We start from the raw sequence: 15,148 nt of genomic DNA on the forward strand, positions 1-15,148 counted from the left end.
AAAGCGATTGCATCTCTTTATCAAATGTCTAATCTTTATAATATTGCGTTTCAGGTTTATTCCTTGCTGTGTTGTTTCGAGTCCGTGTGAAATTTTTAGTAAAACATGAAAGAGTTCCAAAGATTATCCTTCGGATTCCGCAATATGATTTGTGATATTTTTTGTAAAAAAATATAGAATCCTGAAATGCAATACTTATATATACAAGAAGAACAATTTTTAATTTAAAAAAAGTTAATAAATTAAAGTTTAAAAGTAACTAAATTAATATAAAAATTAATGCATTTAAAATTAACTAAGTTAAGTTAAAAGTTATTAACTTTTTAACTGTTTTTTTAATTATTAATGTTTTAACTAGTTACTACCCTGCACATAAGAAATCCAATCAATCAGAGTTCTTTATTTCATGAAAAAGAAGGAAACAAAAGACTTTCATTGGTACATTTTTTTATACATTACGTGTTATGCATTATGCAAGAGTCTGTGCTCCTCGCTTTACTTTGCTGGAAATCATAACAACCGCTGAACAAACATGTTGAGACATTGAATGCATCTAGGACTGTTTGCAAACAATCATAAAATGATTGCAAAACTATTGCGTTCTGTTGGATGCATCACAGAATATTGATATTGATCTGGATTTTGATTTTTAAGCATCTCTCTCTCTCTCTCTATCGCTTTATTAGAATTTATGTCGCAGTGCAATAGATAATATAAGTAAAATTAAATATATTGTACTGGTGGTGTAAGAACTGATGGTTATAAAAACATTTAAAATATTGATGTCTGCTGTCAGTATTATTAATTCAATATTAGTATTATTAACTGTATAAGGTCACCTTTATGCCGAGTCTATAATGAATCTGTAGAATTTTAGAGTTTTAAAGTTTTACACTTTAACTTGCGGCAGAAAACCGTACCGTATTATCACGTCCACGCCGTTGATTCCAGATTACGTCGAAAGCAGGACACACAAACGCATACTGGGGAAAAAACAAAAATACACATAAATACATAGAGATCCATGAAAACCCGTGCAAAAAGAAAAAATACGACAACAATTTTAATATGTTCGATAGAAAAATCTTTCAACATCTTAGAGATATGTAACTTTCGGCATTTCTGATGACACTTCTAGCACTCACCAGTTCTAATGAAAGTTATTAGGTGTACAACTTTGCTTCCGCCGTTTTCCTAGATGGCTTTAGCGGTAAGTGGTGGTCGAAATAAATAGATCATAGACGTACACAATAAACTTGGGCATCTGTCAACATAATCCCATAGAAACATTAGTCGATTTGTGTCTGCATCATAAAGTTATTCTCGATTGAAAATGTCAGTTTACGAGCCAAATTCTCGGCATTTGCGGGAGGTTTTAATTTTTTGCTTCAATATGAAGAAATCCGCGGCTGAGGTTCATCGAATGCTCTCAAATACTTATGGTGAGGCCGCTATTAGTGAAAGAACGTGTCGTGAGTGGTTTCAACGCTTCAAGAACGGTGATTTTGATCATGCTCTGTATTTGGTGGAACCAGCTCGGCGTAGTGTATTATGAACTGTTAAAACCGACTGAAACAATCACAGGCGATCGATATCGAACGCAATTGATACGTTTGAGCCGAGCATTGAAAGACAAACGGCCACAATACAATGAAAGACACGATAAAGTGATTTTGCAGCATGACAATGCTCGACCCCATGTTGCGAAAGTGGTCAAGATATATTTGGAAACGTTGAAATGGGAAGTCCTATCTCCCCCGCCGTATTCTCCAGACGTTGTTCCTTCTGACTATCACTTGTTTCGATTAATGGCACACGGCCTGGCTGACTAGCACTTCCGGTCTTATGAAGAAATAAAAAATTGGATCGATTCGTGGATAGCCTCAAAAGATGATTTTTTCGACGCGGGATTCGTATGCTACCCGAAAGATAGGAGAAAGTAGTGGCCAGCGATGGACAATACTTTGAATCATAAATGTATAACCAGTTTTTTACAATAAAGCCTCGAATTTCGGAAAAAAAACGGCGGAAGCAAAGTTATACACCTAATATTAATGCTCGAAGCATTAGGACTAACGGTTTAAGAGATATCGCGATTTTTCGTTCGTCAAATCGAAAATTTCTAACACCCGAGGGGTGAAAATTTTTTTAAAGTTCTGGCAATTCTGTCGACAGTTCTGGGTAGCACGAATTCTAACGAAAGTTATTAATGCTCGAAGCGCTAAGACTAATTTAAAAGATATCGTAATTTTTTGAATATCTGATTCTCTCACATCTGAGGGACAACAATTTTTTTAACATTATAGCAGTTTTGTTGATAGTTCTGGATAGCACCCCACGAGGTCTATCAAAAATTATTATCATTTAAAGAGTTAGGATTAATGGTTTAAAAGATATCGCGATTTTTTGTTCTTCATTTTGTGAAGTTAGCATCCCAAATTTTTAATTTTTTTTATATTAATTCGCCGAAACTATTCTTAATTTTGGACAGAAACTCTAGAACTCTTCGGGGCATTCGGAACTGTGACCAAAATTTCATTTTTTGAAAAATGAGATGCCAACTTCACAGAGATTAGCATCAGTATCATAGCCAATATGGTGGTAGATTCTAATTCAGCTAGCAATCCAGCAAGAACACAAATTGTGTGATTTAAGGATCTCTTTCATCAACCTTGGTTAAGTTAACTGATGGTTACGTGCGACTCATTTGTGCTCATTTCCAATGTAGATTAACTTTAATCTCGATTCAACTTACTCTTCATCTTTTTCTAATCTAGAAAAAAAATAACATATTCTATCCTCTTGGGGCCTAAGCGCCTAGAAACCAGCGTAGACAATGTCCACTTGAAATATTTCTAACTATGAAGACAGTGGGGTATGAGACTAGTCTTTTTAGAACAGTTTTTTTACTATCTAGGCTGCAACTTTTAGCGAAGCGGTATTGTATTATTTTCTTATTGTTCGTAGCGGCGTAGCCGCTCCGAATCAATAAGCACTAATCTATACATCCCACTGTCTATATGACAGATTTTCTAACTTCAACAACAGTACAATTATAGAGGTCGTGCGCCCCTTTACAGGAGGAGGAGGAAGAGTGAGAACCGTTTCGCATGGAAAGTCGAAACTCGTGTAAAACAATATAATCATAGACAAGTACTGTAGGAAATTAAGCAAATGAGAGTTCAGTGCGGTATACTTAATGCACAATCATTAATTCTATGTATAAATTATGTTTTTTACTTACTGTACACTCGAACGTTTCGACCACTTCTTGGGATCATCCTCAGCGAGATCAACGAAGAAAAAGAAATGTAATAAAATTTTCATCCTCCTGCGTCAGATGATTTCCTACTTGGCTACATATTTTCAAATGTTTCACCAAGATCTAAAACCAGTGACGAGTAATGAAATAATAACAGATGCCTATGAGTTGTTAAGAATTAGTCTTAAAATATTATCAAATGAAAATTGTGAGAAGATTCACTTGAAGAACAGAAGTGTGAAATAACAATTTAATTACAAATTAAGCAAGTTTCCATGTCAATTTTATAAAATTTTTTAACGAGATAACATTGTAGCTGTGATCTATATCTATGTCAGAGTCGTTATGATTTAAAAATTATTTACGAGAATACAAAGGTGAAAAACATAAATAAATAAATAAATACCTATTTTATATATTAGATATGGGAAAAAGTTTGTAACGTTTTTTTAATGCCATCTAACGGGAAAAACGCCACGAACTTTTTCCCACATCTAATATGTAAGAACAAAATATTACTAGAAGCCGTGTAAAGTTACTAACAACTGAGAATTAAAATTATTGAGGAACTTATTGAGAATGTCCACATACGCATGATTGAGATATTCAGTGTCTGATTGTAAATTTATACTATTTTTTTTTTGCAATTTGATACATAACATTTCGGATGTTAAATGTTTATTTAAATATCTTTCGCTATCTAGGATTTTTACATTTCCATCCAATCATTCATGATTATAACGCAATCTATGATCTGCGATTACTAATTGAACAATGATGTTTCTATTTATGTAATTCCTATGTTCTGCGATTCTGGTTTTAAGTTTTCTGCACGTTTGTCTTACATAGGTTGCATCGCAATCTTTACATGAGATTTGGTATACTACATTTTTCTTTGATTCATTTGAAAGCACATCTTTGTGGATTTTACTAAATTTATTCATTTTGTTGAGACTATAAAAAATTAACTTAACATTTAAATCTTTTGTTATATTTTAAAATTTTTCCGATATGTTCTGAACATATGAAATCGTAATCCAAGGATCCTTTCCTTATCATCAATATTTTTGTCATTATTTTATTTTAAAGTTTGTTGTAACAAAGAGATTTTTAACGCGCATTTATATTATCAAATATGAAGTCTGGATAATCATTATTGAGTACAATTTCAATGGTGAAAACATTTCTTGTTATGAAATTTGTGACAAAAGGAAGATTCTATCAATCATTCCAAACGTCCAAAAAATTTAAATTTTTTTCCGCCAATCTCTGCTGTGAATTGAAGTCTCAAATGAAATGAATTAAATATATTAAGTATTTCAGTAGTCATGTTAGAAGGAACCGCAGTGACAATATCGTCAACGTATCATACATAAAATGGAATTGTAAATTATAATATTTCCAGAGTCCTCACTTCCAAATCCTATAACATCATTCGCAATCACTGGAGATAATGATGATTCCATGGATAGATCATATGTTTGTCTATATATTTTCCCATCAAATGTAAAAAAAAAATCGAATTAAAAACAAATCTAAGAGCGATAATAAATTTTTCTTTTGGAATGTTGCAGTCTTTGGAAATGTTTTGCCATCTATTAGAAATACTTTCAATAGCTAAGTTAAACGGAACATTAGTGAAAAGCGAAATGACGTCAAGTGAGATCAAAGTATAATTATTTTCAATTCTAACGTCAGATAACTTTTCCATCAATTCAAAACTATCTTTTATATAGCTGGAAGCTTCAGTGATATTCTCAAGGATACTCTTGTTGCGGATTTTATATAGGAAGGAAGCTAAGGAATATAATGTGTTGTCATTGAAAGAGATGATTATTCTCAATAGATAATTAGGCTTGTGAATCTTAGCTAAGTCTAGGTAGAATGCCATCCGAATTGTATAATTTTTTTATAAACGGTATTATTGATACAGATTTCTGATTTTTCCATCTTGTAAATAATTTCCTTAAATTATTTGTAAGAGCTCTCGACTTTGTTGACTATGACATAAGTATTAGTGTCACTTAACACTGCATGCATTTTCTGTTTATATTACAGATCATAGCTACAATGTTATCTCGTTAAAAAATTTTATAAAAAAATTGACATGCAAACTTGTTTAATTTATAATTTGTTATTTCATGCTCTTGTTCTTCAGATGAGTCTTCAATTTTCAACTGATAATATTTTAAAGACTAATACTTAACAACTAATACTTAACAACTCATAGGCATCTGTTATTCTATTACACTCGTGACCAGTTTTGGACCTTGTAAAGCATTTGGAAATACACAATTGAGTAGAGATTCGTCTGATGTAAGAGAGAAACTTTATTATATTTCTTTTTCTTCGTTGATCTCGCCCAGGAAATAGTCGAAACATTCGAGTGTATAGCAAGTCAAAAATATAATTTATTTATACATAGAATTAATGATTGTACATTAAGTACCGCATCAAACTCTCATTTGCCTAATTTCCTACATTTTAATTTTGAGAGTTCTATAATCAGTAATTCTTAACAATTATAAATCTCATTTTGTCTCACAGATTTCCTAATCTCAATAGTTGTAAAATTTAACGCTTAAGGCTTCTGACTAGTCGCGGTGGCCATATTGGAATCGTGACATTAGAAGTAAGGAATGACACATTAATTATGCAAGCATAAATATCATTTGTAAATAAAGATAATTTGGATAATCTAAATGATGAGATTGTTTTAAAATATCTCTAAAAATGGGCAAAAACCTTTTTTTCCTTAATAGTCAGCAAATGATTGTAAAAGGCAGATAAAGTGAGCCTAATTTCGGGCAGAAACACACGATGAACAGTTGAAATGAATGAAATATACGTTTTTATGTATAAAATTTCAGGATAATATAATTATAGTTTCTGCCCATTCTTGTTTCTGCACATTCATAAGTACGAAATATGTCACATTTTCGAAATTAAGCAAATAATAACGAAATAATAACGAAATAATAATGAAATGGTTTGTAGTATAAATTTCGTCAAAATGTCTTTTCCACGTTTATAAGTTAGTCATTTATCGTGACGAGATGCTGTAACATACACACAAACACACACACACACACACACACACACACACACACACACACACACACACACGCACGAGCCCATGTACATATGCTCGCTTTCGGCGCGCTGAGAGCACATATACATGGGCTCATGCGTGCGTGCGAGCGTGCGTGCGGCTACTGATTTCGTCATATTTTGTCGGGTCGCCGACTGATTTTGAATCGCATGCTGAGTAGTTAGATGTCTTAATATCGCGGCACTTTTTTCTGTTAGATTCCATTTCATGTAAAAGCGCGTTAAATAGCCTAATTTTATTGATTTTTGAGATATGGTAAACTGTATATGGTAATTACCGAAATACAAAAGTTAGAGTTTTAAATGATCTATTCATTGATCTGATCAATCTAATCTTGGGTGACGTCATTAAGATCAAGGTCACATCGATTTTTTTTAAATGAAATACTCTATTTTTGATTCCAGAATCTAATAGCTAGTAGAGTTTAGAGTTTTTCAACACTATAATAAAGTTATTTTTTATAAAATACTTTTCGAGTTATAAAGCTTGAAAGTTACAGTACTACCGACATTAGCATTATGCAAGATGTTCGACCGATAATCAAAATCTTTTAAATGTTGTTCAGGATCATGTTCTGAATAATATTTGTTAAGATCAAGATCATTGGAGATTGTTTCTTTTATTTTTATTTTTGCACTGAAAATTCATTTTTATTGTAATTGTGAGTTTCCGAATAAAGTCGGAGCCTTGATCTTTTTTGAACATCTTGTTTTATATTAACAAAAGCACAAGTTAATGGAAAGCCAAAATTAATATATAATTATACATACAATAAAATTATAAATATTAAGCGGGCTCTCAAAATAAAAAAATACAATAAAATACATGGACAATAAGAGCATATATATAGTGCGGATATTGGTGCGTAAATTTCTATATAATTAACAATAAATGTTTACATAGGCTATAAATGTACAATAATTATCTGTATCATATTATTTGCACGTTTCAGTTTTCTTCAAACCATTATTAGCGAATCATTAAATACTATAGATGTCTTGATAATAATCTTATGACAATATTAGAAACGATGTCGCATATAGATTTGATTTCCAACATTGTTATAAGATTGTTAATAATTATTGCGTACGAATCTGTTATAAGTCCTATTATTATTGGTAATGATTATTTAAAAAAATATAAATTATTAAAAATTAGAAACGATGTCGCACATAGATTTGATTTCCAACATTGTTATAAGATTGTTAATAATTATTGCGTACGAATCTGTTATAAGTCCTATTATTATTGGTAATGATTATTTAAAGAAATATAAATTATTAAAAATTAAAAGATTTAATTTTAATGTATGCTAAGAATTCTTATAGTATTAATTCTAATAATTTATACTTCCATCCCCTCCTCCCCCTTGCAAAATTAATAACTCTGACGTAAAAGGATCGATATCACACGGGATGGTTGGTGGGAGCGGGAGGGGGAATCCTGTCAAACCCCGTGAGTACCCCTCCCCCTCTCCCCTTTGGAATTTGGAAAATTAATAATTCCGTGGTAGTAAGGATGAGAGGATGGCTATAACACGGAATGATCGGAGAGAGGACAATCTATCCCGTATATTATCACAAAAAATAACTTATTATATTTTAAGTTATGTATATATATATATATATACACACATATATACATATATACATATATATATATATATATATACAATATATATATATATTTATTATTTTCTTTATTATGCGTTTACTGTACAAATTGTTAATTATAATAATTTACATCATTTAAATAAATAATTTTACTTTTTCAACTAATTTGCTAAACACTTAATATATGTATATATAGATGTATATATACATGTAGCTGTATAAAAATGTCAGTTTTAAGTATGTTTAAGAAAAAAAATTGTTTTAAAGATTTGAAAATTATATGTATAAGAGAGCATGTGCCAGGAGTATGCGTCGCGCGTTGAGATTTTACTTTTTTTTTAACATTTCATTTTGAATCCGCCATTTTAAATTTCTAAATTTTGAGTTCAGATTCGAAATCAGCGATCATAAAAGCTCCTAAGTACCTAATTTGACAGCAATTGGAGCATTTTTAGCATTTTTGTTCGCCATGTTGAACCCATCATTTTAATTTTCTAATTTTTAAGTTTGGATTCGATATCAGCGACCTCAAAAATCTTTGAATATTCAATTTAACAATTAGAGCACTTTTTGGCCACTTTTTCTGATCTCTTGGCTCACTGTGCGACGGTTAAAACTTTTGAATGTTGTTCAGAATCATGACTTGGATAATTTATCAAGATCAAAACCATTGGAGGTCGTACTGCTTGTTTTCATTTTTACGTAGAAATGTAATTTTTAATGCAAAAATAAAAATAAGAGAAATAATCTCCAATGGTCTTGATCTTGATAAATATTATCAAAGCGATTCTGAACAACATTCAAAAGGTTTTAATCGTCGATTGGGTAATGCATTATGGCGATGCTGTAACTTGCAAGCCTTGTAACTCGAAAAGTACTAAAATGAAAAATAATTTCATTATAGTGTTTTGAAAAGGTTTTGAGGCAAGCAACAAGAATAAATGTGCAATAAAAAACAGTGGATTTCGTTTAAGAGATTGAAGGTAACCTTCACGTGACCTTCGAGCAACTATTCAAGGTCAAACTAATGACACTATGTCCCCTTCAAAGCCATACAATTTTTATCTGAAACTTTTTTCTAAAATCAAAAATAAAAAAGTTATGTTTGTTTGGGGACATTAAAATGGGACTGTATAATGTAAGAGATTAAAAAGTATTGGCTTTGATCTTGACAAATATTATCCAGGTCATGATCTCGAACAACATTTAAGAGATTTTAGTCATCGGTCAGATACCTTTGGTAGTGCTAATGTGTTTTGAAAAGCTTTTAACACCGGCTATTAGATTCTGGAATAACAAATAGAGTCCTATCTTAAAAAAATCGATTTGACCTTAACCTGACCTTGGCCACCTAAAATCAAACTGATAAAATCTAGTAGAAGTAGATCTTTTTATATCTTATAACTTTTGTTTGAAACATTTCTTTCAAAAACATCTTTTCGAGTAAATTCAGAGTCCCGACCTTTTTTTAACATCCTATAAATAAAAATGTACAAATAAAAGTACAAGTTGATGAAAAGCGAAAATTATTATATAGGTAATTATTAGGTGTACAAATTTGCTTCCGCCGTTTTTTTTCCGAAATTCGAGGCTTTATTGTAAAAAACTTATACATTTATAATTCAAAGTATTGTCCATCGCGGGCTACTACTTTCTCCCATCTTTCGGGTAGCGTACGAATCCCGCGTCGAAAAAACTGGTCATCTTTTGAAGCTATCCACGAATCGATTCAATTTTTTACTTCTTTATAAGATCGGAAGTGCTGGTCAGTCAGGCCGTGTGCCATTGATCGAAACAAGTGATAGTCAGAGGGAGCAACGTGGAGAATACGGCGGCTGGGGTAGGACTTCCCATTTCAACGTTTCCAAGTATGTCTTGACCACTTTCGCAATATGGGGTCGAGCATTGTCATGCTGCAAAATCACTTTATCGTGTCTCTCGTTGTATTGCGGTCGTTTGTCTTTCAATGCTCGGCTCAAATCAATTGCGTTCGACATCGATCGCCTGTGATTGTTTCAGTCGGTTTTAACAGTTCATAATACACTACGCCGAGCTGGTCCCACCAAATACAGAGCATGACCTTGGAGCCGTGAATATTCGGTTTGGCCGTCGACGTGGAAGCATGGCCGGGAACTCCCCATGATTTTCTGCGCTTGGGATTGTCGTAATGAACCCATTTTTCGTCCCCAGTCACAATGCGATGCAGAAATCCCTTTCGTCTTTGCCTTTCAAGCAGCTGTTCACAAGCAAACAAACCGTTCAACATCTCTCGGCTTCAATTCGTACGGCACTCAATTTCCTTGGTTCTGAATCATTCCCATGGCATTGAGGCGTTTTGAAATGACTTGTTGAGTCACTCCCAATGATCGTGCCAATTCTTCTTGATTTTGACACGAGTCTTGCTCAAGTAATGCTTCCAATTCTGCATCTTCGAAAACCTCTCTTCCACCGCTATGCCGGTCTTCGATGTCAAAATCGTTCTTGAAGCGTTGAAACCGACACGTTCTTTCACTAATAGCGGCCTCACCATAAGTATTTGAGAGCATTCGATGAGCCTCAGCCGCAGATTTCTTCATATTGAAGCAAAAAATTAAAAGCTCCCGCAAATGACGAGAATTTGGCTCGTAAACTGACATTTTCAATCGAGAATAACTTTATGATGCAGACACAAATCGACTAATGTTTCTATGGGGTTATGTTGACAGATGCCCAAGTTTATTGTATGACGTCTATGATCTATTTATTTTATTTATTTCGACCACCACTTACCGCTAAAGCCATTTATAGGAAAACGGCGGAAGCAAAGTTGTACACCTAATACACTAAATTTTTAAAAATGTATATAATATGAAGGATTAAAATCTTTATACATTAATAATAAATTAATTTAAACTTGAACTTTTTGTATTTAATTTACTTTCTGTATTTAAAATAAATTACGATTATCATAAATAATCATATGTAAAATATAAAAGGAAAGAAAATAAGAGACAACGAGTTAAATACTTGGATTCAAATAGATGCACAATTATGCCACATAAATTATTTTTTGAAAACTATATAAAGTTGATAAAAAACTATATATATATTTATAAAGCTTACTGCTATTGTAATTATTACTTTATTGTAATTATACAATAAATGGCTTCTATAATAAATCAATCCAACATGTAAATGAGCATATAAGCCAACGCTGGTTTTTATTGCGAATATTTAATATTGTTTATTTATAACATAATGTAACAAGATCTTTCGTTTTTCCATTATTAGGTCATCTTCAGTTTTTAAAATACAATGTTTATCTATTGTAATTTATCGTTACTTTTTTGTCATTCTTCTATCTTATAAATAATTTTCCTAAGTCTTAAACTATACTATAATTTAAAAAATTATAGTATACAAAAATTATAATTGCGAATATAATTAAGATTTCTTGATTTGATATTCGCCACTTTGCATATGTATGCAAAGTTGCATATGCTTCACTGATAGTATATTATTCAGTTTCTTTTATAGATAGCTTGATTTTCAACAACAAAACGGTGTTATACATTAGTATTTTATTTATATTGCAACAATTGTGATCATTCTTTACATGGAAGTTATCATTTAGTAACATCAAATTAAGACTTGAAACTTTGTCTATATTCTACTAAATCGTTGTATTAATTCTTTAATCACCAAATTTATGAAAGTCAATAAAATATAATAAAATAAAATTTAGTCAATTGTGATAAGAAAATCAAATTAATCAGTTAATCAATACTTTTAAATATTAAAAGGACAATAAAAGAGAAAACAATTGTTATAAATTTGAATAAATAATATATAATCATTAAAATAAGAAAACCTGATTATGAAATTTAAAATAATTGTCTATGACAAAGCTTATATTTTTTTTTTACAAAGAATCATGTTAGTATTCATCACTTTGTGTTATAAATTTTTAAAATAATTTTATGTGTTTATAATTTATGAGGTGTTATATCAAATATGAGTATATATATATATATATATATATAGAATCTATTTGTTTCATTATAGATAAAGATAAATAATCAACAAGATGGCAAATATGCAGGCCCAATAATTTCTGGACACAGATTCGACAAGAAATTAATATGTATTAAATATCCAGGAAACATTGTTAATGTCGATAAAGCTATTGAAACATTGGGTGGCATTAGTTCCATATCTATGGTATGATACAATAATAAATATTATATTCAGTTAGTTTAATTATATTATTTAACTATATATTTGATTATTTAACAGACTGTAAATGTTCCTAATAGAAGATTAGAACTACGATTTAGACCTGATGATGGTTATAGCAAACCTACTTGTGGGGATAGACATAGAACAAATGGCTTTTTACTTAGAGTTAGAATAAACAAAAATAAGGTAAATGTCAAAATTGTTATCATGGAGCTTATAAAACCAAAGTTTATAGATATTACAGATCAAAATTACTCCTTCTATTAGAGATACTCCTTCTATTAAAGATCTTCATACATTCCATTTAAAAAATAAATCTATTTAACAAATTAATTCAACATTTGCTATTATAAGAAAAAAGTATAATCATGATAATGTTAATGTTGTCATTTTGTTAACTAGGAAAAAGATTGCAGTGTTAACTTTTATTATAATAATAAAGGAGCAGCTGAGAAAAAAATGTGCTACAGATAATAAAAATCTATATGATATGTGTACAGACAAGAATCTATTAAAAAGGAAAAAGAACCTGTTTATCTTTAACAACAATAAATATGAAAATTTATCTCAAAGGACAGACTACGAAGTACCACGTTTAAAAATATTAGGAAGAATAGAGACTGAATTCAAATTTATGAGTATTTATTATATATATATTATATATAAATATGTATATGTATATACAGAGTGTCACTGTTAAGTAGCTATCCCTTTTTATCTTATAAACAGAGATAGCCCTAATAAATATAATCCCTGATAGAAATTTTGCTGAAATTTTGCAGACATTTTGTTGAAAGTGATATTTTAAAGAAGTTGTTGAAAATTTGTTAAAATTCCATAATTTCGCTGAAAGTAAATTTTTCAACAACAATACTAAAAAATCGTCGAAATTGAACCAAAATTTTTCCTCAAATTTATTCGAACATTTTATTACAATTTGCTCAAATTTCTTTGAAAGAATAGCGGCAGTTTAGGGCCAAAATTTATCTGTAACTGAAACATATGAAATCGGTCATTCTATACAGATAAACGTGCTGAACTCGAATATGAAGTTTAAAATTCTTCAAAATCCAGGGAACTTTGAAGAATATTAAGCTTTGTTTTGCGGCAAAATATTTTCCAATAATTTTTCAATAATATTGAATAAGGGTTGAATCGATAAAGTTCTATGCTCAATCGATAGCTTGCATTCAGATTGTATAATAAGAATGCATTTTTTTTTCTTTGCGTACCCTAAAAGCAGAGATACTGCGACGCAAAGTATATCCTAATCTATATATTAATATATCGTCATCATTATTATAATTTTTATTATATCATGGCGATGTGAAAAATGTATATCATACTTTTTTTATAACTCTACGACCAAAGAATAGCATCTTTGTTACATAAGGCGCAAGCAGGTTAAAAAATGCAGTCTGAGCTTACAAAGTAGAGAATCATAAAAATGTGCAATTTCGGTAATAAGAGATTTCATAGCAGAGATTTCTCTTTTTTCTTCTGAAAAATATTAATAAAAGGATATTTCTTTTTTTTTACAATTACTATTTGTTTATTAAGAAACATTTTGCTGCAAAACGATGCTTTCATACAGAAAAATTTTCTCAAAGTTCCCCGGACTTTGAGAATTTTTAAGCTTCATATTTGAATTCAGCATATCTAATTCTATAAAAATTGATCGATTTCGTACGTTTCAATTACAGGTAAATTTTGGCCCTAAACTGCCATTATTCTTTATCTAAAATTTCTTTGAAATTGTCAGTGTGATTTTTTCAACGAAAAATCCTAAAAAATTGCTAAATTTAAACCGAAATTGTTCTGAAAATTTTGCTGAAAATTTACTGAAATTTTTCTGAATTAAAATTCCACTGAATTAAAATTAATCTAAAATTTAGTATGACAAAAGAGAGCTATGAGCCAAAAAATTACATTATATCATTAGTATTTATAAAAGATATATTGAACAAAAATTTGACAAATTATTGAACATAAATAATAAACAAAAATAAAAAATGTATAAGAAATATAAAATATATATCTTTGATTTCTCTTTTATAAATATTAAATATACTAATGATATATGATATAATTTTTTGGCTCGTAACCTTCTTTTGTTATACTAAATTTATAATTTATTGAGCCATATTACTTACATTGTTTAATCTAAAATTAATTTTTATCAATCAAAATGCTGAAAAATCGCTAAAATTGAACTGAAAATCGCTGAAATTTCTCCACAAAGGCCATACCTGAATAAACATATAAAAAATGCTCCCTAATCAAATTCAATTTTGAATACATCATATTGTTAAGCTTGATAAAAGATTATTTTACATAAAATTTCAACCTGCTAAACTTATCCATGTAAACTTATCCAATGGTGAAAAACGTTAATTTTAATTTTTTATTTTTATTTTCTTGCCGTGTGAATTAAAAAAATCTGAAAAAAATTTACACTTTTTAGCATGATATTATACGTTTAAATATGAGAATTTAAATATTGTAAATCTATGTAAAAAAAATTTGACACTGTAAGAAATCTCAAACATATTAACTGAAATACGTAATTGCGTCAATAAAAATTATTTGGCGCAAACGATGTTAGTAAATATAAAAAAAATCGATTACTTCTGATTACATATGCCATATTGTATAAAATATTTCCAAATGTATATATAATTATAATAATGTATATATAAATATATATAATATTATATTAGATACATTTCTGACAGGAAAATACAAATAAAAAATTGATTTTTAATTTTTGAAATAATGTTCCACATCTTTAAAAAATCTGACTACGACATATTTCATTCATTATGGAATGATTAATTCACCATAATTTTTTTGAAGGCTAATGGATTTCTTTTTACTACACCTAATATTTTCAATAAAAAACATTCATTAAAAATTNTTNTTATTTATTATTATTATTATAAT

At 29.9% G+C, this 15,148-nt stretch overlaps 1 protein-coding gene across 1 annotated transcript in view; it reads left to right on the plus strand.

The window, feature by feature from the left end:
* LOC105622199 (general transcription factor 3C polypeptide 5) overlaps window positions 1-15,148 on the plus strand; it is a 51,659-nt gene that overhangs the window by 2,832 nt on the left and 33,679 nt on the right. The window contains 4 exon segments of the mRNA XM_012203629.1: window positions 12,032-12,187; window positions 12,263-12,391; window positions 12,608-12,658; window positions 12,660-12,843. Of these exon segments, the coding sequence (XP_012059019.1) occupies window positions 12,032-12,187; window positions 12,263-12,391; window positions 12,608-12,658; window positions 12,660-12,843 (520 nt within the window).

Source organism: Atta cephalotes (genome assembly GCF_000143395.1).
Source record: "Atta cephalotes unplaced genomic scaffold scaffold00002, whole genome shotgun sequence".
Lineage (NCBI taxonomy): Eukaryota > Metazoa > Arthropoda > Insecta > Hymenoptera > Formicidae > Atta > Atta cephalotes.